This window comes from Neomonachus schauinslandi, chromosome 16, assembly GCF_002201575.2.
Source record: "Neomonachus schauinslandi chromosome 16, ASM220157v2, whole genome shotgun sequence".
NCBI classification, from domain to species: domain Eukaryota; kingdom Metazoa; phylum Chordata; class Mammalia; order Carnivora; family Phocidae; genus Neomonachus; species Neomonachus schauinslandi.
The window spans coordinates 10115684-10141315 of NC_058418.1; the positions used below are offsets into that span (position 1 = coordinate 10115684).

The 25632-nt window shown below is 52.8% G+C and overlaps 3 protein-coding genes across 4 annotated transcripts in view; all 3 read right to left on the reverse strand.

Moving 5' to 3' along the window:
- Positions 1-15480, reverse strand: part of CLPTM1 (CLPTM1 regulator of GABA type A receptor forward trafficking) — a 29123-nt gene extending 13643 nt beyond the window's left edge. The window contains exons 1-3 of the mRNA XM_021681328.2: positions 15393-15480; positions 9083-9195; positions 1244-1367 (exon numbers count right to left, since the gene is read on the reverse strand). Coding sequence (XP_021537003.1) covers positions 1244-1367; positions 9083-9195; positions 15393-15464 — 309 coding nt within the window. The 5' untranslated portion in view covers positions 15465-15480. The remainder of the gene's footprint in view (positions 1-1243; positions 1368-9082; positions 9196-15392) is intronic.
- Positions 15481-19605: 4125 nt separating this feature from the next.
- APOC2 (apolipoprotein C2) lies at positions 19606-21366 on the reverse strand. 2 transcript variants are annotated; one of them, XM_021681329.1, is made up of 4 exons: positions 21260-21366; positions 20399-20483; positions 20072-20231; positions 19606-19845 (listed from the first exon to the last, which is right to left on the reverse strand). In XM_021681329.1, exons 2-4 carry the CDS (start codon positions 20451-20453, stop codon positions 19755-19757), a joined length of 306 nt encoding a protein of 101 aa, XP_021537004.1. In that variant the 5' UTR covers positions 20454-20483; positions 21260-21366; the 3' UTR covers positions 19606-19754. The 2 variants fall into 2 exon arrangements, with proteins under 2 accessions (XP_021537004.1, XP_021537005.1); XM_021681330.1 differs by lacking the exon at positions 21260-21366 and having other exon boundaries at positions 20399-20708.
- Positions 21367-21882: 516 nt separating this feature from the next.
- On the reverse strand, positions 21883-24165 carry APOC4 (apolipoprotein C4). Its single transcript, XM_021681327.1, has 3 exons — positions 23875-24165; positions 22374-22503; positions 21883-22048 (listed from the first exon to the last, which is right to left on the reverse strand). Exons 1-3 carry the CDS (start codon positions 23948-23950, stop codon positions 21883-21885), a joined length of 372 nt encoding a protein of 123 aa, XP_021537002.1. The 5' UTR covers positions 23951-24165.
- Positions 24166-25632: the final 1467 nt, after the last annotated feature.

Genomic DNA, 25632 nt, shown 5'->3' on the forward strand with positions numbered 1-25632 from the left:
GCGGGGGGCAGGGCGGGGGCGGAGGCGGGGAGGGGACCAGTGAAGAACAGTAGCCCTCACCCCCCACCCCAGCTCTCCTGGTCTGAGGCTGTGGCGTGCATGAGCGAAAAGCAGTGGAAGAATGGCCGGCCTGCCAATTAGAATTTGGGCTCAGCACCTGACGGGCTTGGTCAGTAGGGCATGCAACTGAGTTCGAGCCCCATTATTTTTACTTTGAAAACCAAAATAAAGGGGGTGCCCTGGGTGGCTCAGTTGGTTAAGTGTCTGCCCCCGGCTCAGATCATCATCCCTGGGGTCCCGGGATCGAGCCCCACATCGGGCTCCCTGCTCAGCCAGGAGCCTGCTTCTCCCTCTCCCACTCCCCCCTGCTTGTGTTCCCTCTCTTGCTGTCTGTCAAATAAATAAAATCTTAAAAAAAAAGAAAAGGTAGAATTTGGGGTCAAAAGGGATCAAGTCTCCTTGCATGATCTTCTCCCTTCTCTTACAGCCTGCTTGGCCAGAGGTCTGCAGGCTCACGGAGAAAGCCCAGAGCTGCGAGAGGGTTAGCGGACTCCTGACAACACAGGGGAAGTGCAGAGCTGGCGCACAGACAGTGCCCTGCCTTCTCAGGTGCCCGTGGCCATCTCCGAACAGAGCCCTGAAGGCCCGCTGACAGAGAGCCTCGCTGAGCCGTGGTCACCCCCCGCTAACTGGAATTCTGTGCAAGAAGCGAAAGGTGGGAGAAGTCTCAATTACTGGGGTCCGGGCACTCCCTGTGGGGTTCCCGAACCCCAAGCCCTGGGCCCTTGGACCTGGCAGGACAGCACACGCCTCCCTCTTGTCGCTTGCTCTCGTGGGCCGCTCTGTCTGGCTCCCTGCTCTCTCTCTCTTTTTCCCACTGCTTCCCTTCCCTGCACACCTCCCTTTGCAACTTTTTTTTTCTTCTCTCTTTGCAACTTTTAAGACCTGAATGTACTTTTGAAATAGGTTATGTTAGGACCCTGTTAAAACAGTTTTCAAACAGCTGAGTGAAACCTTTGCTGTCCCTCTTCCCCACAAAACTGAAAGAATTTACTTTTTCCTCAGGGGTGTTGCTAGTGACGCAGGCCTCATGGGCCGAGGATGGACCCGGAGTTCCTCAACCCTGGTCCTGTACCCAGCTGACAGCGACGAGGGACCTGTCTGTCCCAAATGCCCTTGTCACTCCCTCACACCCTCCCCCACACGGTCGCCTCCCGAGTCTGGCCTCCCAGCCAGCGGTTACCATTAAAGTGTCTTTGGGGAACAGGTTGCGGCTGGCGACGCGCGGAGCTCCTCCGGGGCCTGCCTGGTCCTGAGGGGCCGGCCCTCGGCGGAACCAGCTGCTGATGACCCAGATGATGAAGATCCTGAGGAGGCAAGAGGGGCAGACGGTGAGTCCCAAGCCTTTTCTTTCCATCGTGGGCCCACCTGACCTCCTTCTGACACAGCACACGCTGGGGGCCTGACCCAGGGCTGGCAACTAAGGAGGGAGGGCCCCTAAGAAGGCAGTCACCGGACAGGTGAGAAGACAAGATGCCCCCAGATGCCATGTCCGGGGTGCTGCCCCCATTTCCACGCAGACCCCCGCCCCACGAGTCCTCCAGAAGCCCCCAGTGGCCACAGGGACGCGGGGCTTGGACCTTCTAACCTCTGACCTAGGAAACCTAGTACGCCAGGCCCCCAGAATCCCAAAGTCAGGGAACCCTAAGAACCTGGAATCTCAGCATTTTAGATGCACAGCACCTTTGAGAGCAACATTTTAGAACTTAAATCAATTGAACGCTTGAGAAGGGGAGAGTAAGTAAAGGGTTAGTCCCAATTTGTAGTAATATTGGCCTAGGGTATTCAGACCAACACTGCTGCTGGAAGCAGCCAACTGGAAACACTTAGTAAAAATGAATATACTAAGAACGTATTAGTACTAGTTTTACATATATAGTTATGTATCCTGATATAACAAGAATATGTTCTGCTCATATATGTTCTCATATATGTTCTTTATCAAATTTACATATGAGTATATGTAAGTATACATTCTTAAAAACACTAAATGGACAAGACTGTAGATTTATCAGGCAAAAACTGAAGGGAAGACTGGAACCAAAAGAAGTAAAAAAACAACAGAAGCTTCTTTTTGTGTCTGAGGACATTTGCGAGGTATGTTGATGGGTAACAAATGCTAGCTGAGGGCCCACACGGGGTAACCAGAGAGCTAAGACCCCACAGGGTGCCACATCCAAGACCAGGGGAGGCAGGCAAGGCCTAGTCTTCCCGGGGAGTCACCAGGTAGACACAGCGAGAGCCTTGAACTTGGCGCAAGGAGACCCCGGATGGATGATGCCCCAAGCAGCCAGCAGCAGAAGGAAAGCACGTCCTCTCTGGAGGAAAATATGTTCATCCTAGGCCTGAAATTATTCTTATACATAACTTTGAGATGCTCAGAACAACTGAACTCTGATGTTTCAGAATTTGTTGTTATAAAAAAAAACCTCAAAATTTGTATCAAGAGAGCTTCAGAAGTACCATACTGGGGCGCCTGGTTGGCTCAGTCAGTAGAGAATGCAACTCTTTTTTTTTGTTGTTTTTTTGAAGGCTCCACACCCAGCATGGAACCCAACACAGGGCTCGAACTCACAACCCTGAGATCAAGACCTGAGCTGAGATCAAGAGTCAGATGTTTAACCGACTGAGCCACCCAGGGATCCTAAACATGTGCCTCTTGATCTTGGGGTCGTGAGTTCAAGCTTTACATTGGGTAGAGATTACTTAAAAATAAAATCTTTAAAAAAACAAAATACGAGGTGCCTGGGTGGCTCAGTTGTTAAGCGTCTGCCTTCAGCTCAGGTCATGATCCCAGGGTCCTGGGATCGAGCCCTGCATCAGGCTCCCTGCTCAGCTGGGACCCGCCTGCTTCTCCCTCTCCCACTCCCCCTGCTTGTGTTCCCTCTCTTGCTGTCTCTCTGTCAAATAAATAAAATCTTTAAAAAAAGCTGTCCGTTTTAAAAAAACAAAACAAAACCAAAAACACACGCACCCCAAAAAACCCCAAACCATGTATTTGCTTTACATTGAAATAAAAACAGAGAAAGGTATGAAATGATACAGATCAGACTTTCAAATGGATTTCCTGGTTTGGGGGAGTAGGGGAAGGCATACAGGTAAGCAAAAACACAATAGTGCCTTAAAAAATTCTGAATAAAAAAACCAGGGGTGCCTGGCTGGGTCAGTGTGTGGAGCATACGACTCTTGATCTCGGGGTCGTGAGCTCAGGCCCCAGGGTGGGCATAGAGCTCACCTTAAAACAAAAACCAGGGGCGCCTGGGTGGCTCAGTCGTTAAGCGTCTGCCTTCGGCTCGGGTCATGATCCCAGGGTCCTGCGATCGAGCCCCACATTGGGGTCCCTGCTCAGTGGGAAGCCTGCTCCTCCCTCTCCCACTGCCTGCTTGTATTCCCTCTCTCGCTGTGTCTGTCAAATAAATATATAAAATCTTTTAAAAAAAATAAGAAATAGAACAAAAACAAAAACACCCCAGCATTTATATGAATCAACATGTAAAAGGATCACAACCAATACAATAATGATGAATGATGGTTTTCCGCAGGTGATTTTTACGTTCTTCTGTAGGCTTTTCTTTTTGAATTTCTTTCTTACTTTTTAATGAACAAAAGAAAAGCCTCCAAACAAAAGTATAGTAGATTGCTAGATGTTTCCCATATCCATCTTCCCCTTTTGTCTCAAAAAGGAAACTCTTAAATTTTAGCCGGACCCCTTGGTTACCCAGAATAAAGACTATAATTCCAGCCTTGCTTATAGCTAGGAGTGGACACAGGGTGAAGTCCTGGCCAATAAAACGTAAACAACGTGTATTGTGCTGGGCTTTGGGAAAGTGTCATCAAAGAGACAGAGCATGCCTCCTTGATTTCTTCTTCCCTCCTAGAATGCAGATGCGATGGCTGGATCTTCAGCAGCATCTTAGGCCATGCAGATAAAGGGCAAAACCTAGTGATGGTTGAACAAAAAGCAAGAAAGAATCTGGGTTGCAGAAGACTGCAGAATCCTGGTCTAAGCCAGAACAGTACACGAGAGAGAAATAAAATACTTCTATTGTGTTAATTCAGGTCTCTCAGACACATGCTGCTGTGTAATTATTAAATGAGACAAGTACTTATTAATTACTATGAAAAGCAATATAGCAGAGGTTAAGTGCTCAGCCTCTAAGCTGCAATACCTGGATGTGAAGCCCAGCTCTATCTCTTATCAACTGTGTGACCTCAGGCAAGATTCCTAACCTCTCTCCAGACCTCTGTTTCCTCAACAGTCAAAATGGGGATAATGACACTACCTACCTCATGCGGTTGTTTGTAAGCATTAAATGCATGGATATATATCTGTATCTGTATCTAAGTATATACACATATGCACCCATGATAAATATGTATCATCCAGAATGAAGCCTGGTATACACTCAGTAAGTACTTTGGAAGTGTTAGCTATTATTAGTTTCATCATAGGAAAAGAGGCAGACAAACCCTTTGGAATGGAAAAATACTACAAGGGAATTCTAGTGTAGGTGGGCCCCAAACCACACCGGAGGGCAGGATCAGGCACAGGGACTTGTCTCTGCCGGTAGAAGCTCTGGAGCCCTGGGGTCTGGGGTCTGAGGGGCCACGGCCCAGCTGAGCCATCTGCTGCCTCCCCAAGAAGTCCCTGACGCACACGGTCGAGGAAGGTCTGGAACTGGTAATCTCGGGGGAACCCTCCACCTCCAAGAGAGGCTCCCGTTTTAGTACATATGCCAAGGGAGGATGTGGGAGCAAGGACACCCACCTGCAGCCCTGCCTTGTGTGTGGCCTGCAGGAGTCCCACCCCCTCTGGGCTTCTGGGTCCCCATGTGTAAAATGAGACCGACTGGACCAGACGTTTTTTAGGGATTCCAGATCCCCAGTCCCCTGAAGAGTACCTGTGTGTTACCTGCACGCCCACAGTTTTGTGGGTCCTCTCAGAGGGCACATGGCCACACCCCTCCATCCACACATCCCAGGCCAGGAAGCCCTACCCTCTGACAACAGGCCTATAGGGGGCTGGCGCCCCCCTAATGCTTTTCAACCTCCTGGACTCAGCAAAGAAAAGAGACGTTCGATCTTCCCTCCCACCCCACCTAGGTATCCTACATTCACGGGCTCAGAAAGATGTTAAATAGATGAAAAGACAGAATGAAAACTCTCCCACCTCATCCATTTTCCCACCCGGTTCCCGTCCCATCCCCCACGCCAGGTAACCAGGGGTCTAACGTGAACAGGCGCTGAAAACCAGACTCCACTCTCTCTCCCCCGAAAAAGGCCATTCCCATGCAATCTACTCGAAGCTTTGGAGAGTTCACAGGCCCCTGAAAACAAACCCTGAACCCCACTGTCAGAATGCCAGATGAGATGTTCTCTGGGCCTCCAGCCAGGCTGTTCGGTGCGGCCTGGTTCTAAGGGAGGAAATGAGCCTAAGCTGGGACTTTTTAAAAAATGTCTATCTGAAGGAAGTGCCCTTATGTACTGATGTGGAGAGATTTCTAAGATATATTGTTAATGAGAAAAAATCAAGGTGCAGAACTGTGTAAAATAGGCTGCTCTTATGTAAAAGCGAAGGGAAAGATAAAAATAATCTTTATTCGCAGCTGCTTGGAGCACGAAAAAAAAAAGAAGAAACTGATAGGTAAGAAAACTCCAGGTCTTTACTGGACATGGCGGGGCACAGTAGAACGGAGAAGGGAGGGAACGGAGGCTCTGCAGTGGAAGAAGATCGGGGGCACGTCAGGGATGGCGCCCAAGGGTACGAGCGGAACAGCGAGGAATTTCGCATCCTGGGTGGCACGGTCGGAGGGCACCAGGCCGGTAGGCCTGGCCCACACCAAAATGTGACTGCTGACTCCGTCTGGGACGGTGGGGATCCCTCCCCCCGCCAGCGGTTTCTCTTTGTAATTTTCTAAAGTTTTTTAACACTCAACAACAAAAGTGATCCTGGCCAATTCTGGGCGGGCACCAGAGCCTCGTAGCATCCTTTCCTGACCTGCGAGCTGACTGGCAGGATTCCGAACTCTTGAGATGGAAACTCAGGCACAAGAGGGACCATCAGCCAACCAGGACACATGGCTCAGAGGCGGAGGGACTGAGATGTGGGAACAGACCAGCGCTCCTACACATCATTTGATTCTACCAGCGCCCCACCCCCCCCATTTCCGTAGCTGATCCTCCAGTTTGGACAAGCAGGCTGTTCGCAGTTTTTCTCTCATTTCAACAACTGTCTGTGAGCACCTTCTACAATCTCATTGAAGGCAAACTGCAGGGGTGTGCTTATGGGATGGCCACCGATCCGTTACGCTTCTGTTACTTTCTTCTTTCTACACATCTGTATTCCTTGATTTTACTTTCTACAATAAGCGTGTATTATTTATAAGTTTAGGAAAAAAAAAAAAAAACGAGTAAGACAGCCTGGAAGAGACAAGTAGTTGCCTCACCCAAACCACTCTTCTTCCTCAGGAACGAAATTCCTGCTTTCAGCAGGGTGCTTCATTTCCCAGAATAAAGACCACATTTCCCAGGCTCCCTGGTAGCAGGCCACGGCCATGTGAGGCTGTCCTAGCCAAGGGGAGGACTGGTTTAAACAACTCAGGCCACGTGAGGATGTGGAGAAAAAGGAACCCTCCCGCACCACTGGTGGGATTACAAGTGGGTGCAGCCGCTGTGGACAACAGCATGGAGGTTCCTCAAAAAGTTAAAAATAGAACTGCCCTAGACCCAGCAACTGCACTACTAGGTATTTACCCAAAGGATACAAAAATACTGATCCAAAGGGATACATGCACCCTGACGTTTACAGCAGCATTATTTACAATAGCCAAATTTTAGAAGCAGTCCAAATGTCCATCGACTGATGGATGAATGGATAAAAAAAATGTGCGTGTGCCTGTGTGTGTGTAATGGAATATTACTCAGCCATAAAAAAGGATGAAAGCCTGCCATTTGCCAGACATGGATGGAGCTAAATGCTAAGCAAAATAAGTCAAGAGAAGGATTTCACTCATCTGTGGAATTTAAGAAACAAAACAAACAGGTAAAGGAAAAAAAAAAAGAGAGAGAGGGAGAAAGACAAACCAAGAAACAGACTCCTCACTACAGAGAACACACTGCAGGTTAGCAGAGGGGAGATGGGTGTGGGATGGGTGAAATGGGTGATGGGGATGAAGGAGTGCACCTGTCATGATGAGCACCAGGTGATGTATGGAATTGTTGAATCACTATATTGTACACCTGAAACTAATACACTGTAGGCTAACTGGAATTTATTTTTTAAAATTTTATTTATTTATTTGACAGAGAGACAGCGAGAGAGGGAACACAAGGAGCGGGGAGTGGGAGAGGGAGAAGCAGGCTTCCTGCAGAGCAGGGAGCCCGATGCGGGGCTCGATCCCAGGACCCCAAGATCATGACCTGAGCCGAAGGCAGATGCTTAACAACTGAGCCACCCAGGCGCCCCAAACTCACTGGAATTTAAATAAAATCTTAATAAACTATCAAACAACTCGGCCATGGAACTCCTTATAGCTGATAAGGACAGAAAGTGCCTGCTTAAATGCACAGCCTGCCTCTTGAACATTTCACTAAAATATGTGTCCAGAAAGACAAAGAAATGTCCATTTTGCAGATGGACAAAAAAGGCCCAGAGCAGAGAAGGGAATTGTCACCAGGTCCAGGCCTACAGAGGCAGAACTCAGCCCCACGAAATCTCCCCACCCCCACCCAGCATCTCCCGAGGGCCTCGGTGAGAGGCTGGGCTTCTAGAAGGCAGGCCCCGTGCTCCCACGGCCCAGGACATGACCATTTGAATGCACCCATACAAAGATCACCACCAGCCAGGCACAAATGGACAGCCTGTAGGACTCCACTTATATGAGGTAAGTAGAGCAGTCAAGTTCATAGCTACGGAAAGTAGAATGCTGGGTGCCAGGGGCTGGAGGGAAGGCAAATGGAGGATAAGTGCTTAATGGACATAGTTTCAGTTTGGGGAGATGAAAAAGTTCTGGAGATGGATGGGATGGTTGGTGGTGACGGTTGCACAACTGTACACTTAAAAATAGGTTTTAAAACGGAAGGTTTTACGTAATGTATGTGTTGTGGCTAAGCTGTGTGTCCCTGTTCCCTCCCCGCCGATCCCCCCTCCCTGGCCAATTCATATGTTGAAGTCCTAATCCCGAGTACTTCAGTGGCTGTATTTGGAGACAGGGCCTTTAAAGAGGTGATTAAAGCTAAGTGAGGCCACTAGGGCAGGCTGGTGTCCTTATAAGAGACTAGGACACAGACACACACAGTGGGAACGCCATGTAGGGACACAGGAAATGACCATCTAAGCCAAGGACAGAGGCCTCAGAAGAAACCAGACATGCTGACACCTTGATCTCAGACTTGTAGCCTCCAGAACTGTGAGAAAATAAAATTCTGTTGCTTAAGCGCCACCACCCCCAGCCTGAGCTATTTGTTACAGCAGCCCTAGCAAATTAATACAGTATATTTTAGGGGCTCCTGGCTGGCTGAGTCAGTAGAGCTTAGGACTCTCGACCTTGGGAGTCGTGGGTTCAAGCCCCACATTGGGTGTAGAGATTACTTAAAAATAAAATCTGGGGCGCCTGGGTGGCTCAGTTGGTTAAACGACTGCCTTCGGCTCGGTCATGATCCTGGAGTCCCTGGATCGAGTCCCGCATCGGGCTCCCTGCTCAGCGGGGGGGTCTCCTTCTCCCTCTGACCCTCCCCCCTCTCATGTGCTCTCTCTCATTCTCTCTGTCTCAAATAAATAAATAAAAATCTTTAAAAAAAATAAATAAATAAAATAAAATAAAATCTTAAAAAACAAACAAAAAAACCCCACAACAGTGTATTTTACCACCACCAGAAAAAAAAAAAACTCTGTCATATTAAAAAAAGAAAAAGATCTCCACCGATAGGGTGATGGTCATCCCCAGTGACTTTTTCCTTTCTTCTCTATGCTTTCCTTATTCAGATTTTTTTCAGTGAACAAAACTAACCGTCATCTGCTCACCTGAACAGCACGCCTTTGATGACCTGCCAGGCGTTGGGTGCTGGCTGGGGTGGTGGGTTCTGGGGCTGGGTCTCCGCCGGCGGGTCCCTCCCGATGCTGCCATTGCTGGTCACCTGCAGGAAACAGAGACGAGCTTAAGGAGGGAGGGGGCCCCCTGAGGCACTGGGGCTGTCTTAGGCACCACTGCATGCCAAGGCCCAGCACAGGGCTAAGCACAGAGTAGGTGCTTGATCAGCAAGTGGAGAATGAATGAATAAAATCACCCAGGAAGGGTGGTGGATCTTATTCCTTCAAGACAAAAACACTCCCCCAAAACCTACTCTGTGCTGGTGACACAGAGGTGACCGAGACAGCCCTGTGCTGCCCTCCTTGGGATCACAGTCCAGTCGGGGGAGCCAAAGAGTCCCCAGACAGGGATGAACCAGAGTGGACAGGATGGAGTTATAGGATCCCAGAGGGGACCTCTGATCCAGCCTGGAAGTCAGGGAGGGCTTCCTGGAGGAAGGGACCGTTGGAGCTCAGGTCTAAAATATAACAAGGGGGCAATGCGGAGGAGGCAGCAAGTACAGAAAGGAAGGGGAAAGAAAGTCTGGTGATGAGGACTGCCCACACTGCTCCCTGAAGCCAGAGCCCAGGATGCAAGGTGGCCACTGGGGGAAATGCAGAAGGGTGACCAGGGCCAGATTCTGTAAGGCTTGGGTTTGTTTGGGAGGTCCTTCCCTGGGCAAACAGTTCCTAAGGCCTCCTCTGTGGCCAGCCCTGTGCGGGCCTGTCCCTCCAGGGGCTCCTATCCAGCAGGAGACAGACGTAGAAAAACACAGCCAGAGTGTGAGCCATGACAGGCCCGTACCACGAACAGCACACATTGCCCTGCGGGGCCAGCACCATGAACATCTCCACTCAGCGGCCGGGCAAATGGAGGCGCAGGGAGGCTGACCCACTTGTCTGGGTCACTCAGGAAGGAAAAGGGCAGCAGGATGACAAGGGGGTGGGTAGGCCAGGGAGGTCAGGCAGGGCTTCCCAGAAGAAGAATCTTCACTCAGAAACAGAAGCTCAGAGGCAGGGAATTTCATGATGTCAGGAAGGGCCTGAGATGGGGAAGTTCTTCCCGCCCCTCTCCTTGCACCTGCTGGTTCCCGGATCCTGTCCTCTTCCTCCTCCCAGCTCTGTCCCCTCACCGCTCCGCCTTCAAGAGGCAGGATCAGGACTGTCATGGTCACCGTTGGGCAGAAGCACCGCCCAGCACAGAGCAGGGGCTCAGTAAACACCTGTGGAATCAACATGTGCTCCCTGAAGGGCTTGCCCCCAGCACCCAGGCCCCCCACACCACTCCCCTCCAGGCCTCCACTGCCCAGCCTTCCCCTCCCCCGCCACAGCCCCGAGCCCACCCCCTCTCTGGCATTTGTCATGCCCTGTCCCCTTCACCAGCAAGAGCTCGTCCCTGTATCTCCCAGTGTGCGGGACACCACCATGGCAAAAGGTGGGGCTCTGGGATCCTGCAGTTCCTGGCTGTGAGATCTTGGGCGCGTCACTTCCCGTCTCCGACACAAGGGCCAGGTTGAAAAAGTACTGGTGTGTTATAGACAGAAAATATTTCCTGAGCACCTAGTATGCGCCAGGCTCTATGCTAGGCAGTGAGCAGACAGCTCTGGACCCTGCCCTCCTGGAGCTCAGGGTCTAGAGGGGAACACACCCACAGAACAGTCAACAGGATCATTCAAACTGGTAAATGGGAAAACTGCTCTGGAGGAAAGAAGCAGGGGCAGATGATGGCTACTGGGGTGGGGACGGGGAGCCACTCTGGATTAGGTAGTCAGAGGCCTGCCTGAGGAGCTATTTTTGACATTTGGGTGAAGGGCATGCTGGGAGAGGGACAAGTTCAGGGAAGCGGTTGGCTGGGGGACCAGGCAAGGTCAGAGACAGGCACAGGGCCCCCTCATTCAGGGCTGGCCTTGCTCCTGGGAGCAGCGGGGGCCAAGTAAGGCTTCCCAGCAGGTCTGAGCTGATTCCCGTCAAGAAACAGAAAATGAGGCCAGGCCAGGATTTGAACCCATGTCTGGTTGACCCCCAGGTCTGTTGGACCTGGCTCCACTCAAGCTGGCTGGAAACCCTTCCACAGAAATGTAAATGGAAACTGCAATGAGAAGCCACTTCACGATGCTGGCCACAATCAAAATGATGGACAATCACAAGTGTTGGTGAGGGTGTGCAGAAGCCGGACCGACTGTATACTACTGGTGGGGAAACGGAGCTGGGGCTTTGAAAAGTACGGCAGAGAATTAAAAAGCGAAATGTGTGGGGCGCCTGGGGGGCTCAGTCAGTTAAGTGTCTGCCTTCGGCTCAGGTCACGATCCTGGAGTCCTGGGATCGAGCCCCACGTCAGGCTCCTCGCTCAGCACGGACACTGCTTCTCCCCCTGCTCGTGCTCTCTCGCGCGCTCTCTCAAATAAATAAATAATCTTTTAAAAAAGCTTTTTAAATAAAATAAATAAAAATAAAAAGTGAAATATGCACCTGCCATACAAACCAGCAGCCCCACTCCTAGGTCTCTACCTAAGAGAAAGGAGAACGTACAGACAGGGGAAAGCTTACGCGCAAATGCTCACGGGGGCATTATTGGTAATAGCCAGAAACACCTGCGATGCCCCTCAATGAACGAACATGGGGTATCCATACAATGGAATGCTACTCAGTCATAAAAAGGAGCCCTGCTGGGGGCAGAGTGGCTGCGAAATTCTGAGGGGATGGGGACCGGGTGGTGATGCTTGTACTGCACTAAACGCCGTTGAACTCCATACCGACGACAGGTGAATGCTGTGTTATCTATTATGCTGCAAAAGAAAGGTAACTCTCCTGTGGATTCCACTTCCCTTGGAGTAAAGGCGAAATCTTCACGCTGACCTCCACGTCTTGGCCTGATCTGGCCCCCTCCCTGCCTCTCTACTTTCACCCCATCTCCCCCCATTCACTGGCTTCAGCCACAAGGCCTCTCACTGTTCCTTCCAACAGCCAGGCATCTGTAGCCTCAGGGCCTTTGCATGGGCTGTTCCCTTTATCTGAGAGGTTCCTGCCCCTCTATATCTGCATGCCTCCCTCCTTCCTCTCCTTCAAGTCTTTGTTCAAATGTCCCCTCCTCAGGGGCCCCTGGGTGGCCCATCCGTTAAGCGACCGACTCTTGATTTCGGCTCAGGTCATGATCTCAGGGTTGTGGGATCGACCCCACGTCAGGTTCTGTGCTGAGCAGAGTCTGCTAAAGTTTCTCTCTCCCTCTCTCTGCCCCTCCCCATGCTAGCTCTCACTCCCCCTCTTTCAATAAATCTTAAAAAAAAAAAGTCATGGGCGCCTGGGTGGCTCAGATGGTTGGGCATCTGCCTTCGGCTCGGGTCATGATCTCGGGGTCCTGGGATCGAGTCCCGCATCGGGCTCCCTGCTCCTTGGGAGCCTGCTTCTCCCTCTGCCTTTCTCTCTCGCTCTGTCTCTCATGAATAAAAAATAAAAAATAAAAAATAAATAAGTAAATAAAAAAAAAAGTCACTTCCTCAGCGAGGCCTCCCCAAACTACCTTGTTTAAACTGCAACCCTGGGCGCCTGGGTGGCTCAGTTGGTTAAGCGACTGCCTTCAGCTCAGGTCATGATCCTGGAGTCCCAGGATCGAGTCCCACATCGGACTCCCTGCTTGGCAGGGGGTCTGCTTCTCCCTCTGCCCTCTTCCCTCTCGTGCTCTCTGTCTCTCATTCTCTCTCTCTCAAATAAATAAATAAAATCTTCAAAAAAAACAAAAAAACTGCAACCCTCCTAGCCACCCCTCACTTCCTATCCTCTTCCCCAGCTTTACTCTGTCCATGGCATTTATCACCATCTGACCCGCTATATGTACTTTTTATCTTATTCACTGTTTTCCTGTCCATTCTTCTATCCCTGCTGCCCAGCTCTTAAATAGAACATGAGCTCCAAGAGGGCAGGGACTGTTCTGTTCACAGCTGTAGCCCCAGCATTAGCCTGGGGCCTTGTATGGAATGAGGACTCAGTATACATTAGCTGAAGGAATGAAAGGCAGGGCTAAGGGCCCTGTGTCTGAGCCCCTGGCTGGAGAAGCAGGTTGGCAGGAGCATGAGATTGCTGAGGGTCCACCCACTCTGTGCTAGGCCCCACAGGCCCGGGGAGGGTATGGTGGCTATGGACACAGTAGTGACTAAAACACAGTTCCTCCTCTGGGACCCACATATCCAATCTCACACGCAATCTACAGAACCACTGGCTAAGGGACCCACAAGCAGCTGAGACCATGAAGTTGGGCCGGGAGCGTGAAGACAGGCTTTCCAGCACATCCTCACTGACTGCCTGATCCACCATAGGAATTCCATCCCAGCCCAGGCTCTGCCTCAACATCTGTTGATTCCACAAACACTGGGCACCTGCTCTGTGCCTGGTCCCAAGCTGGGCAGTGCAGGGGACACAGTGTTGACAGCTTCTGCCCTCCAAGGGCTCTCAGTCCAGCGGAAGAGACAGGCAGATGATATAACCCAGAGCAGACAGGGCTGGGACAGGAGAGCCCGGGGGCCGTGGGAGCCCTGACCCAGTCTGAGAGGGTCAGAGAGGGCTTCCTAGAGGACATTTAGCAATGTTTGAGACATGTTTGACTGCACAACTGGAAAGGGGTATGTGTGCTACTGACATCTGGTGAGTAGAGAGGCCAGGGATGCTGCTAAACATCCTACAATGCGTGGGACAGCCCCCCACGACAAAGAATTAACCAACCTTTCAAAACGTCAATAATGCTGAGGCTGAGAAATCCTAGTCTAGTCTGAAGAAAATTCAGATCATGCAAGGCCTTGATCTACTAAAGAATTTGTACTTTACCCTGAAGGCAAAGGAATAAGTCTTGAAAGGTTTTAAGCAGAGGTGGGACAAGAGAAAATCAGGGGATCCCTGGAAGCCTGGCATTTGGGGTGACCTGAACCCTAGTCTCTCTGATCCACCCCACCCCCCATCCCCAGTAATCGACAGAAACTCAGAGGCAGGGGAAAGACCTTCCTTCAGCAAGACCGGGAAGCCCCCCCCCCCCGCCCCCCATGACAAGGGACTGAGTCTTCATTCTAGAGCTAACTCAACAAATATTTCCTGAGGCCGCCCCCAGGCCAGACCCTGCTTACAGATGCTGAACCAAGCATGTTGGGCTCTTATCACACAAATCTCATCCTGGCGTCCTCCCCAGGTGATATTATTTGCCCCTCCTCTGGGCTCCCTCAGTCCCTGGCACAGACTTTTGTCACCATCCTAGTCATTCAGGATTGTAATTCTCTACATGTCAATCTTCTCTCCCACTCCACTGACAGCAGGGACACGGCTGGAACCATCTTTGTGACCCATCGCATGGCTGGCCATCCTGTGCAACCCCTCTACTTACCACTGGAGAAATGAAGGCCCAAAGAAGGCAAGGAACTTGTCCAAGGTCACACAGAAAGTCAGCTTCATTCTTCCCTCTCAACCTGCACTCCTCTTCCCTGTGCTGCCTCCCACGTCACTGACATCCCAGTGGGTGGGTCGACAGCACCTTGCTGTCACTCCATCCATTCCCTAAATGCCTGAAGGATGGATGCCTGAACTAGTATGTTCCGCAGCTTTGGTTTAGTTGAGGCAGCAATGGATCAGAAGTGATCAGCACCTGGACTAACTCCCCGGTGGGATTAGTTTATGCTGAAAGCACACCCATCCCAGTCCTGACCACCCTGGGTCAGCAATGTCTGGTCACTTCTACATGGAATGGATCCCAAACCCAACCTGGGTGACCTTCTGCAAGCGCCTTAGTCTCATTCTTTCTGGGATTCCCGTTTGTAAAGTGGGTCTGTCGGCCTCCACAGCCCGTGCCCTTACCCACGATGATTCCCCGACTTCCCCAGAGCTAGAAAACTCCCAATTAATCAATCACTGCCCACATCCCAGGTACTGCAAGGGAGACCCTAAACGCCGGTCCACTTTAGGAAAGGTCTTGGAGCCTGGAATCGCAGAGTCGAGAACCAGAGCGCTTGGGTGTAAGTCTGCGCCCCTCCGTGCTACTGTCTCCCGGCTCGAGCAAAGAGCCTGATGGCCGCCCAGCGCGAGCGTGCAGGGGACCCGGCGTGCAACAGGACCCCGCTCCCCGCACTGTCCGGCCTCCAGGGCTGCCCGGCCCCGCCTGGGCCCGGTACTCAAGGTCCCTCTGGGCAAGGAGCCCCCAATGCACGGGATTCCGCGAAAAGGGGCAGGACACGCCCCGTGGGAGGCCCCCCGGGTGGGGAAGAACCCCTCAGGCCCCTCTCGGCCTCCGTACCTGACCGGAGCCGCCTCCCCCGGCCGCAACCACGGCGCTGCCGGCCCCGTCCGCCTCCTGCGCGGCCGCCATCTTCCTGCTCCGGGTCCCCGCCCCCGCCGCCAGCCCCGCCCCGTCCCCGACGGTGCCAGCGCGATCGCGCGAGATTTCACACTTCGCCCGACCCGCCAGCCACCGTATCCGGCAGGAGCGCTTAAGCCACGCCTCTCTAAAGAGCCGCTTCCGGCTAAGAACGAACCAGCCGGGCCACCGTACTCCGCCTCCTCTCAGCCGCCTGTCTTTCACCTAGTAGACGTTCTCCCGGCTTTGAACTTCCCGGCTTTCTCGGCCAGCGTAGGAGCTTACCACAGGCTGCATTCCCTTTGCTTTCTCGAGTAAACCCGCCTCTTCCATTTATGTGAGCCTTGTAGACCATGCTGCCCGCCTCGGCGATTCTCCGAGGCCTTTCCGTTTTCGTGTTTCTTGAGCTTTCCCGGCTACCGTAACGCCTCAAAACGTTCTGCTCGAAGCGCTCCTCTCCATGATCCATGAACCTCCGTGGCCACCGTACCCAGACTCAGGGGGCGGGCCTTCGGCTGATGCCGTCACCTTCGCACCCCTTTTCCTAAAGCAAGCCTTTCTTCTAAGTCCCCTTAGGTTAGATAGAGTTTTCCCGTGCGTTCAGAATTACTATTTCAGGGTTCTCACAGCCGCCAGCCCCTCCCCAAGCCTTCGGGCCACCTAGTTTAGACAGCACGCGCGCTCCGGGGTGATCTTTGCTTCCTAGAAGATTTCGCTACTCTGGACTCGGCTTCCAGGGCTCTAAGAACTTCATACTTTTTCCTAGCTACGTCTCTCTGTACTGTACCAAGCCTGGGCACGTGTTGCGAGAACCCTGGCCTGGGGAGGGTGGTATGGAGGATCAGAAAAAAGTCTATCAGCGGCTCTTAAGCTTTATCTATGAATTGAGTGGAGGTGTGACCTGGATTTAAACTCTGGTTGTGCTACTGACCTTCTAAATGATCCCGGACAAGTGACGTATCTCTTTGTGTCTCAGTTTCTTCCTCTTTCCATAAACGAAGCATTTCCCTCCCGCTTATGCACCGCCAGGGTTTTGGAAAGACCTAGTGGGGTCACGAATGTAAAGCACCTACCCACCCAACCCCACCTCACTCTTAGCAAGTGATCAATATCTTGCACTGTTATTACGGACCTTACAGATTACCTGAAAGGGAGAGCAGGCTTTACATTGGGATTCTCCAATTATTTATTTCTCATTTTACTATCTACTCCCTCCACTTTCCTCTTGGTCTAGTAATATCACCTCCTCCAGGAAACCTTCCCTGGCCCCCGGGCTGTGCGAGCACCGCCTCCCAGTCTTCCCCGTTCCCTGGGCTCTGCAACCCATCCCTGCCCACTTTATGTCATCACTGTCAGGGACGGGTGTGGCATGTCTTGCTCTCTGCCGGGGGGGGGGGGGGGGGGGGGGTTAGGTGGGGGGGGGGGGGGGGGGGGGGCGGGGGGAAGCCGAGGGCTGTCACGCTCCTTGCTTTCCCTCCAGCACTGCCCCAGGGGATGATTGCTAAGTTAAAAGATGAAACTCTGAATGCGGGAAGGTTGATGACCTACCTCTGAGGACCAACACAAAGGCAAGAAGTTACCTTAGAGAATGTCTTTCCTAGTCCACTCACAGATAGTAAGAGTAGCAAGAACGGGGGTGCCTGGGTGGCTCAGTCATTAAGCGTCTGCCTTCGGCTAAGGTTGTGATCCCAGGGTCCTGGGATCGAGCCCCGCATCGGGCTCCCCGCTCAGCGGGAAGCCTGCTTCTCCCTCTCCCACTCCCCCTGCTTGTGTTCCCTCTCTCGCGCTGTCTCTCTCTCTGTCAAATAAATAAAATCTTTAAAAAAAAAAAAAAAAGTAGCAAGAACGAGTCAGTGAAATTGTATGCCCAGTTGGTTAAGTGTCTACTTTCGGCTCAGATCATGATCCCAGGGTCTTGGGATCAAACCCCTTTTTGGGATCCCAGCCCCCCTGCCCCCCCCCCCCCCCCGGCTTGTTGTGCTCTCTCTCACTCTCTCTCAAATAAATAAATAGAAATTAAAAAAAAAAATTGTAGGCCCAGTTTTTAAGTTTACAGATGAAATGAACATACTGATTGAAGTCCACCAGACAAGAGGCAAATTGAGATTTGTGGGCCTTTTTTTTAAGCACAAAATTACATACACAAGCTTAAGTAGAGGACCACAGAAAACCCAGGCAAGTGAGGGGCTTTAGAAACGTAATCTCCAGCTTCACTGTAACCCCATCTCTGCTTTCAACTCTAGATACAAAATGCTCCGGTCTGCCCTCCTCTCTCATCAGAATCCTGATCTGTTGGAGCATGAAGGTCTCTCAGCTAGACTGTGACTTTAGCAGCACTGCGAAGCCCTCTCCCATGTCTGCTGAGTGACCAAATTCTTCCATTTCTACTAATTGCTAAGTGAATCACAGCCCACAGCCACTCTGTCCTCCACTAGGGGGCGCCCAACACCAACCAGAAGATGCGATTGCGGGTTCCAAGGGAGAAAAGGATGGGAGCCCTACACTTTTGGGTCCTGAGGAAAAAGGCTTGGGAGGTCCAGACTCTGAGTCTGAGGGAGAAGAAGTCTGGGGTCCCAGACTCCTGAATTCTGGGGGAAGAGGCATCTAGGGGCCTGGACTCCGGGGTCCTAGGGGGAGTGGGACTGGGGTGGAGGCCTGAGAAAGGAAGGAGGAATCTGGGAAGGGCACCAGGATTGGTTGGAAGCAGAACTGGCCTGGGCAGTGGTTTGGTTTGGCTTGAGTCCGTGGGAAACAAGTGGACAGAGCAGGGATTGTTCCTCTAGGGTCCCCCCTCCCCATCACCCTCTGGGTTTGGCAGCCTCAGCTCTTCCCAGGCCCTGGGGACTTGGGGGCATTTCCCACAGCCCCTCCCCAAGGCCCCTGTTTTCTACTAGACTCCCAGCTGCCCATCCTCAAGACCTGGGAAAGCTGCCCCAAGAGTGCTGAGAGGCTGGCTGGAGATTAATGCCAAGCAGATGAGGAGAAACACAGGCCCTGGATCCTCAGAGGCCAACAGCCCCACCCCAGGCACTTGGGGGCCTCGGACCACCCTCTACTCCCTCAGGACCCAGAAGTGCAGGCCCCCAGCCCTCTACCTAGGGGCCCCAGCACTGTCCTCTCTGATCGCACCTCCTCTGCTCTTACTTGCACACCCTGTGCTTTTTGCCTGCAATTCCCCGCTGCCCAGATACCATTTCCCAACCACTAACGGACCAAGCGAGTTCCCCCCTCCCCCCACAATCCAGCAACAACAGCCCCAACCACACTACACTGTGATGCATCCCCTGGGACCAGCCCAGCCAGGTTTTCTAGGGGGCCTTCCCCTATCCAAGGGGGCTACGCCCAGGCCTTGATCTCTTCACTTCTTCTTTTCTTCATTGCACAAATCCCTGTCTGAAGTCATCTTCTCCCTTGGTCGTCTAGTTCATCCTCTGCCTTCCCCCTCCCTACCTCCCAGCCGCTCTGTTTGTGGCCTCAAGATGGAACAGAGCTCCTGATCCTGAATGGGAGCTCAGAAGATGTTACTACGGTTGCTAATAAGGAGAGAGCAGCTAACAGAACACACCACACAGCTGTAATCACTATAACTGTGTGGAATTGGGCCTGGACCCAATCAATAGCTTTTTTTTAAAGGGCCACAGAAAGCAGGACTCTCTGTCTTTTCCCTGCAGTGTCCCCTGGGCCTAGCAGGGTCTCAATAAATACAGGTTGGACAAGCATATAGGAATTGTCACAGAGCACAGCTTTTGTAGATCAATCCTCTTGGGTTCCAGCCAACCTGGGCTCTCACTTCCTCTGCTCAGTAGTGACCTCTGGGCACCAGTCTCCCCTCTGGCACAGGACCATGGGACACCTCACTGTGATGTACATTTAAAGGATCCGTCCAGGGCCTAGATAGTGCCAGAGGCCGCTGGAAGTTAGCTGTGTTCGTGGTTTGTCATTTTACATATGAGAAAGCCAGACCTTGGTGAAGGACAGTCTCTAATTTTGTTGTTACAGTTATTCCTTGTTATTATTCACCTCTTTATTCCCACTGACCAAGTTAGGGCTATACACATCCAATGGGCACTCAATAACCATTGGATGGACTGAATCAGTCCCACCATCTTGGCCCCTGAGGTCTTAGAAAAGCAACCACATGGAAGAAAATAAATGGCTTTTTAAATTAATTTATTTATAAGAAGAACAGACTAGCGTTGGGAGCAGGATGCTGGTAGCTGCTGAAAAGTAGGGGGTAGGTCAGAGGAGCCAAGGGGTCGTGGGGTCTGGACTCTCCCATCCCCCCCGGTCAGGGCCCAGCTGTTACTGGTCTCCCTTCAGCATAGAAAGTAACTGGTCAGTGAAAATCCCTGCGTAAGTGCTCACAGCTGCTGTGCTTTTGTTGTATATTTCCCTGGGGAGAAAGGACAGACGTTCAGAGCAGGAGGAGGCTGGGAGTACCCTGAGTCTAAGGGAGAAACAGGCTGGGGGCCCAGAATCATGTGTCCTGCAGGAAAAGGTGGCTGGAACCCAAACTCTTGGATCCCTAGGGATGACAGGGCTGGGATCTCAGAATCCAGGGTTCGGACAGGGCTGGGGGCTGGGACTCCTGGTTCCTAGTGGGGGCAGGTCGATGATACCTGATTTTCTCATCCATGGTGGTCAGGTATGTCTTCTCGTACAGTCCCTGGACGGCTGACTTGGCTATCCCCCAGTAGCCATAGAATGATTCCTGCATCTGGGTGAACAGGGAGGAGCTGGTGGCTTCATCTTGCTGGGGCATGTGGGCCCCCTGGACCTCTGCAGGGGGAGAGTGCATTAGGAGAGCCGAGGAGCCTGCCGCAGGGGACAATGAGGCAGGGAAGGAGGGGGATGGGGGAGGGCCAGGCAAGAACTAGACTGGGAAGATGCTTGAGGCTCCTCTCATCCCCCTCACAGACCCCTCTTCCCCTGCTGAACACACTCACCACATCCCAATACCAGGAGGACAAGAACCAGAACCAGGAGGTATCGGATGCCCATGGCTTCAGAAGACCTGGAACGCTGAGAAGGCTGTGGGACAAGGTGACATCTAGTCCTGGGGTTCTCCCCCACCCCCGCCAAATGCAAGAGGAGGGGGCTGGTCTTCCCCTCTCCCCTGCCCTCTCCTCCCCCAGCTGAGTCCAGTTGCCAATGCATCGGCTTGGGCCTCATTGTCTAACACTTTATGATTCTACTCCTGATTTTCACACCTTCCTTTAAACATCCATTCATTCCCTCAAGAAGCATTTCTTGAGCACCTCACCGTGTGTGCCAAGCACAGGCCCTGGGCCCAGCTGTGACCACAGGCGACAGCCCTGCCCTTCCACAGCCCACGTGAGAGAGAAAGACAATCAATGATATTAAACGAGGAAAAAATACTGTGTGTCCCGGGGTGATAAGTACTCTGGAGGGGGGAGGGCGTGTCACGTGGCCTGGGAAAGGCTTGGCAGAGGGTGACGTTTCCGCTGCCACCCTGTTGGTACCTGGATGCACCCCCACAGACTCAGCGAGCACATTTCTGATGCCCTGGGCCCTGTTCTGCGTGCCTTCCATCTGTCTTCACCCCCAGCCCCACCCCCGTCACAGAAGGGCTCAGCTCAGCGACAACCATGCTCAGAGGCCCTACTGTTTGGAGATGAGGTTGAGATCCGACCCCGAGGGGCATCAGGGAAACAGTCTAGGATTCTAAATTCCGCCCTTCCAACAGAGGAATCTAACGTCAGGACTCTTGCGGGTTTCTGACTTAATATTATCTTTGCCCCCTCCCCGCTGACCCCTCCCCATTGCCATCTTCGTCCCTCTCTTACCCGACTCTGGCAGGCTCTCCTCACTGGCTCCACGCGGGCAGAGAAAGGCTTTATAGCTCTTGAGGTCCACCTCCCCGTCCACAGCTACCACCCCCACCTTGTCCCCTAGGCCAAAGTCCGAGCCAACAGGGCCGCTGAGGGGGTGGTGCAGGGCAGAGAGGGCAGTGACTGTCCCCAGGGTCAAGCCACAGGGAGCCCCTACTCTGAAAACTCCCTCCTGAGAGAGCCAGGCTGGGTGGGGGCTGTGAAGAGGTTGGGGGTTCTGGGCATCCACAAGGAAAGCGGTCTGGGGCGCCCCTCACGTGGGAAGCAAACACAAAGCTCTGAATGAGGGGTCGCTGTGGGGGCCTGCTGACCCCGTCTGCACGCCAGCCTTCCTCCTCCATCCCAGACTCAGCTGTCTGGTGTCTCCTTCCCTCCACAGTCCCACAGTGGTGCATCTCAGGGCTGGGGGAAGGGGGCCATCCTCCTGACTCCTTTGCCTCAGGGCCCCCCCCAACTGTCCCTCCCTGGCCAGGTGTCACTTCCTCTACTCATGAACTGCTGGGGGTGGCCACAGTGGGAAGGGATGGGGACAGGGACACAGAGAAGCATTTCTTTATTGTGGGAAGCTGCCAGAAACTTTAATTCTGGTCCCCGTCCCCACAGAGAAGCCGGGGGCACAGGTTGTGAGCCCGGTTCAGAAGGCTATCTTTGGAGCTTTTGAGCCAGGCCTGGCTGCGGAGACTCAGGTCCTTCAGGTGGTCATCGTAGTAGGTCTGCACAAAGCCCTGGACGGCCTCCGGTCCCCTGCAGAAGAGGGAATATAACAGTCGAGACCCCAGCTAGCCCCAAGACTTCCGCTGCCCCATTCATCCCTCTTCCTTCAGACTCAGGAGTGCCTGCTCTCAACTCTTACCCTCGGCTTTGCTCAGACCCAGAGGTCACAGCCTTACCCCACTCAGAACCCAAGAGTTCCGGCCCCACCCCTCCTCCCTCTGACCCAGGTTCTCCCTCTAACCCGCGGGGTCCGGACTCCCAGCCCCTCCTCCCTCAGACCCAGGGGTCCAGACCCCCAGCCCCTGCTTCCTCAGATCTGGGAGTCCACCCCCCAAGCACAGCTGCACATACTCACCAGAACCACTGCCACTTATCTCTGGTCCTGGTCACCAGAGCCTTCATGTTGTCGGGCACCAGGCTCCAAAAACCACTCGCTAGCTCTGGCTGGGGGCTCGGGGATTCTGTGGGCACTGCTTGCTGGCACGCTAGGTGGGACCAGAGGGCCACATGGGCCGGCTGGGACCCGAGAATCCTTCCTTCCTTCCTTCACCTCCGTGCTCACCATCACTGTCCCTCCTGGTGGCCCAAGGGCAGCCCCTTGACGTCCATCTCTGCTGCCCTTCATCTTGTACGTCCCTTTGACCCCTTGTCCCCCTTTTAGCCATCAGTCGATTTCTTGTCACCCTCTGTGCCCACGGCCCCTCCTGTCACCCCTCCGTCTGCCTGTTGTGTTCCCCCTCAGTGCGTAACCCCACCTCTTTGACCCCTATCCCCCTCCTGATGCCTCCTTTAAACCTGATCTTGCTGCCCTCTCGGGTCTCCCATGACCCCCACCCTGTTTGAACAACCTCTGCAAGCAGCCAAGGGAAAGCACAGGAAGACTCCCCCGTCCCCCAGGGATGGAGGTTGGCAGAGCTGTGCTGTTCATTCCCTCCCCTCCGGGGGGCCAGGGGTCCTGCCTCGGATCGGATCGCACTTGACCTCTTCGTACACACCTGCCTGTCCATCACTCTTGTGCCCAGTAGGCAAAGCGTCACCTACAGACCCCAGCCTTCACACGGACACACATGTTTGTGCACATACAGGGGCACCCATATGGCCTGCGGAGTGCCTTAGCCAACGACCGGACCTCTTCTATACGCAGTTTCCCCTTCTGTAGAGTGGGACAATGAGAGGCCCTACCTCAGGGATCCTGGGAGAACTCAGAGTTACCACACATGAGGCACTTGGGAGGGCGCCTTGCACATTGGAGTGTTAAAGTTTTAAATGCACGTGCGGAACGCAGACAGGCTCACGTGCCAACACATGCAGACACTCTCACAGCGTCCACACACTCGTATCTTTTACATAAAAACGTGTGCACAGGGACACCTGGGTGGCTCAGTCGGTTAAGCATCTGCCTTCGGCTCAGGTCTAGATCCCAGGGTCCTGGGATCGAGTCCCGCATCGGGCTCCCTGCTCCACGGGGAGCCTGCTTCTCCCTCTGCCTTTGTCTCTCTCTCTGTCTCTCATGAATAAATAAATAAAATCTTTAAAAAAAAAAACAAAAAAAAACCGTGTGCACAAACCTATATATGTTTGTTCACAGACACACGTTTACCATGACGTCCTACTCTTGCACAAACACACACAGCAACGCACATCCACGACCACTGTCATTTGCATCAGCCCCATGTACGCGCCTCACATGGGGCCACCACTGGCATGTTCTCCCAGAAACGCACACCCATCTGCACACGATGAAACACACAAGCTCCATCCCCCAATGTCTGCCAACCTGCACACCATACGGATGGTCACGCTCACCCCCTACACCCCTGCAGGGTCCCCGCACCCGCCCATCCACTCCTCCTCACCCACAACACAGGCCAGGACCAGAATGCAGAAGCAGAGGGAAGGCAGGGCCTGGGGACTGAGTCCAGGAGGCAACATTTCTGGGGGCTCTTGTTCTCCGATCCTCGATCCTCCGCGCTCAGCTCTCCTGGCTGGGGGAGGGGGGCGCTGTGCAAAGCAGAGAGCAGAGCCCTCCCCTGGCTGCCTCCCCACGCCCCTTGGCAGGGACTTCAGAGAGAGGGGCCCAGGTGACGGTGACAAGCAGAGGCCTTGCCCGCCCCTGCTGGCCTCCCTCCTTCCTACCCTCCCAGCACTCTGGCCTGACAGGGAAAGACAGAAGGCTCTCCGGCCTCCTACAGTGAGCGGTGTTCAAATCCTGGCTGCACCTCACCTGCTGGCCCCTCTCTCTGACCTCAGTTCCCTCCTCTGAAAAATGGGCCCACAATCCATACTTGAGGCAGGACTTTCACTGAATGAAATGATACAAGGGAATGTCTTAACAAGGACTCTGGTGATGGTGGGGCTCACAGATCATGGCTGTTTATGATTATTTTCTTTCTAAGATTCTAGGCTTAGAATCTTAGGCTCTGGGCTACAGGCCATACATACTCTCATCAGGTGACCCGGGCAATTCCAACTCCTTCCCTGGGCCTCAATGTTTTCACCTGTAAAATGCACATGCTCATAAGCGTCTGCCTCCCAGAGTCCATGGGAAGACTGGGTGAGGCCCCGTGAGAGAAAGTTCCAGGTGCACGTAGTAGGAAGTTGTCAATATCAGGCTCAGGCCCAACACCAGGTGGAAAGAAAATGAGCCTTTTCTCCCTGGACGCCAGGGCACATGGCTTGGCCAGGGGACCACGGACTGGATTCCTCGGTTCGGGGTTGGCAGATAAAATATAGGACGCCCATTTGAATTCAGATAAATAATAAGTTTTTCTTTTAGTATAAGTAAGCCCCATGCAATATTTGGGAAGTATCCTAAAAATTATTTGTTAACCATCTGAAATTCAAATCCGACCGGGATCCTGGTATTTTTTTTTTTTTTAAGATTTTATTAATTTATTTGACAGAGAGAGACACAGCGAGAGAGGGAACACAAGCAGGGGGAGAGGGAGAGGGAGAAGCAGGCTTCCTGCAGAGCAGGGAGCCCGATGCGGGGCTGGATCCCAGGACCCTGGGACCATGACCTGAGCCGAAGGCAGATGCTTAACGTCTGAGCCCCCCAGGCACCCCCCCACCGTAGTCCCCCCTTATCCACAGTTTCAGTTACCGGAGGTCAATTAAGGTTTGGAAGCAGATAATCTGACAATACGCCAACAGTCACCAAATACCACGTCACAGTACCTGTGTCCTTCCCCTCATGTGGGCATTTTATCATCTCACATCATCACATGAAGAAGGGTGAGTATAGTTCAACAAGGCACTTTGGGAGAGAGAGAGACACTCCCCTAACTTTAGTTACAGTGTATTATTATAACTGTTCTAGCTCATTATTCATCATTGTTGTTCATCTCTTACTGTGTCTAATTTATGTTAAACTTTATCATGGGTGTGTAGGGATAGGAAAAAACCCCAGTAGATCCAGGGTTTGGCACTATTTCTGGTTTCAGGCATCCCCTGAGGGTCATGGAATGCCCCCCCCTCCCCGGATAAGGGGCAGCTACTGGGCAGTTTCGTGCTGACCCAGCAACTTCCAGCAGAATGCTTCTCCCTCCAGGGGCCCCAGTGTGGGCTCTGGGACACAGTAGGTGCACAACAAATGTGCCCCGCAGCTCCTGGGT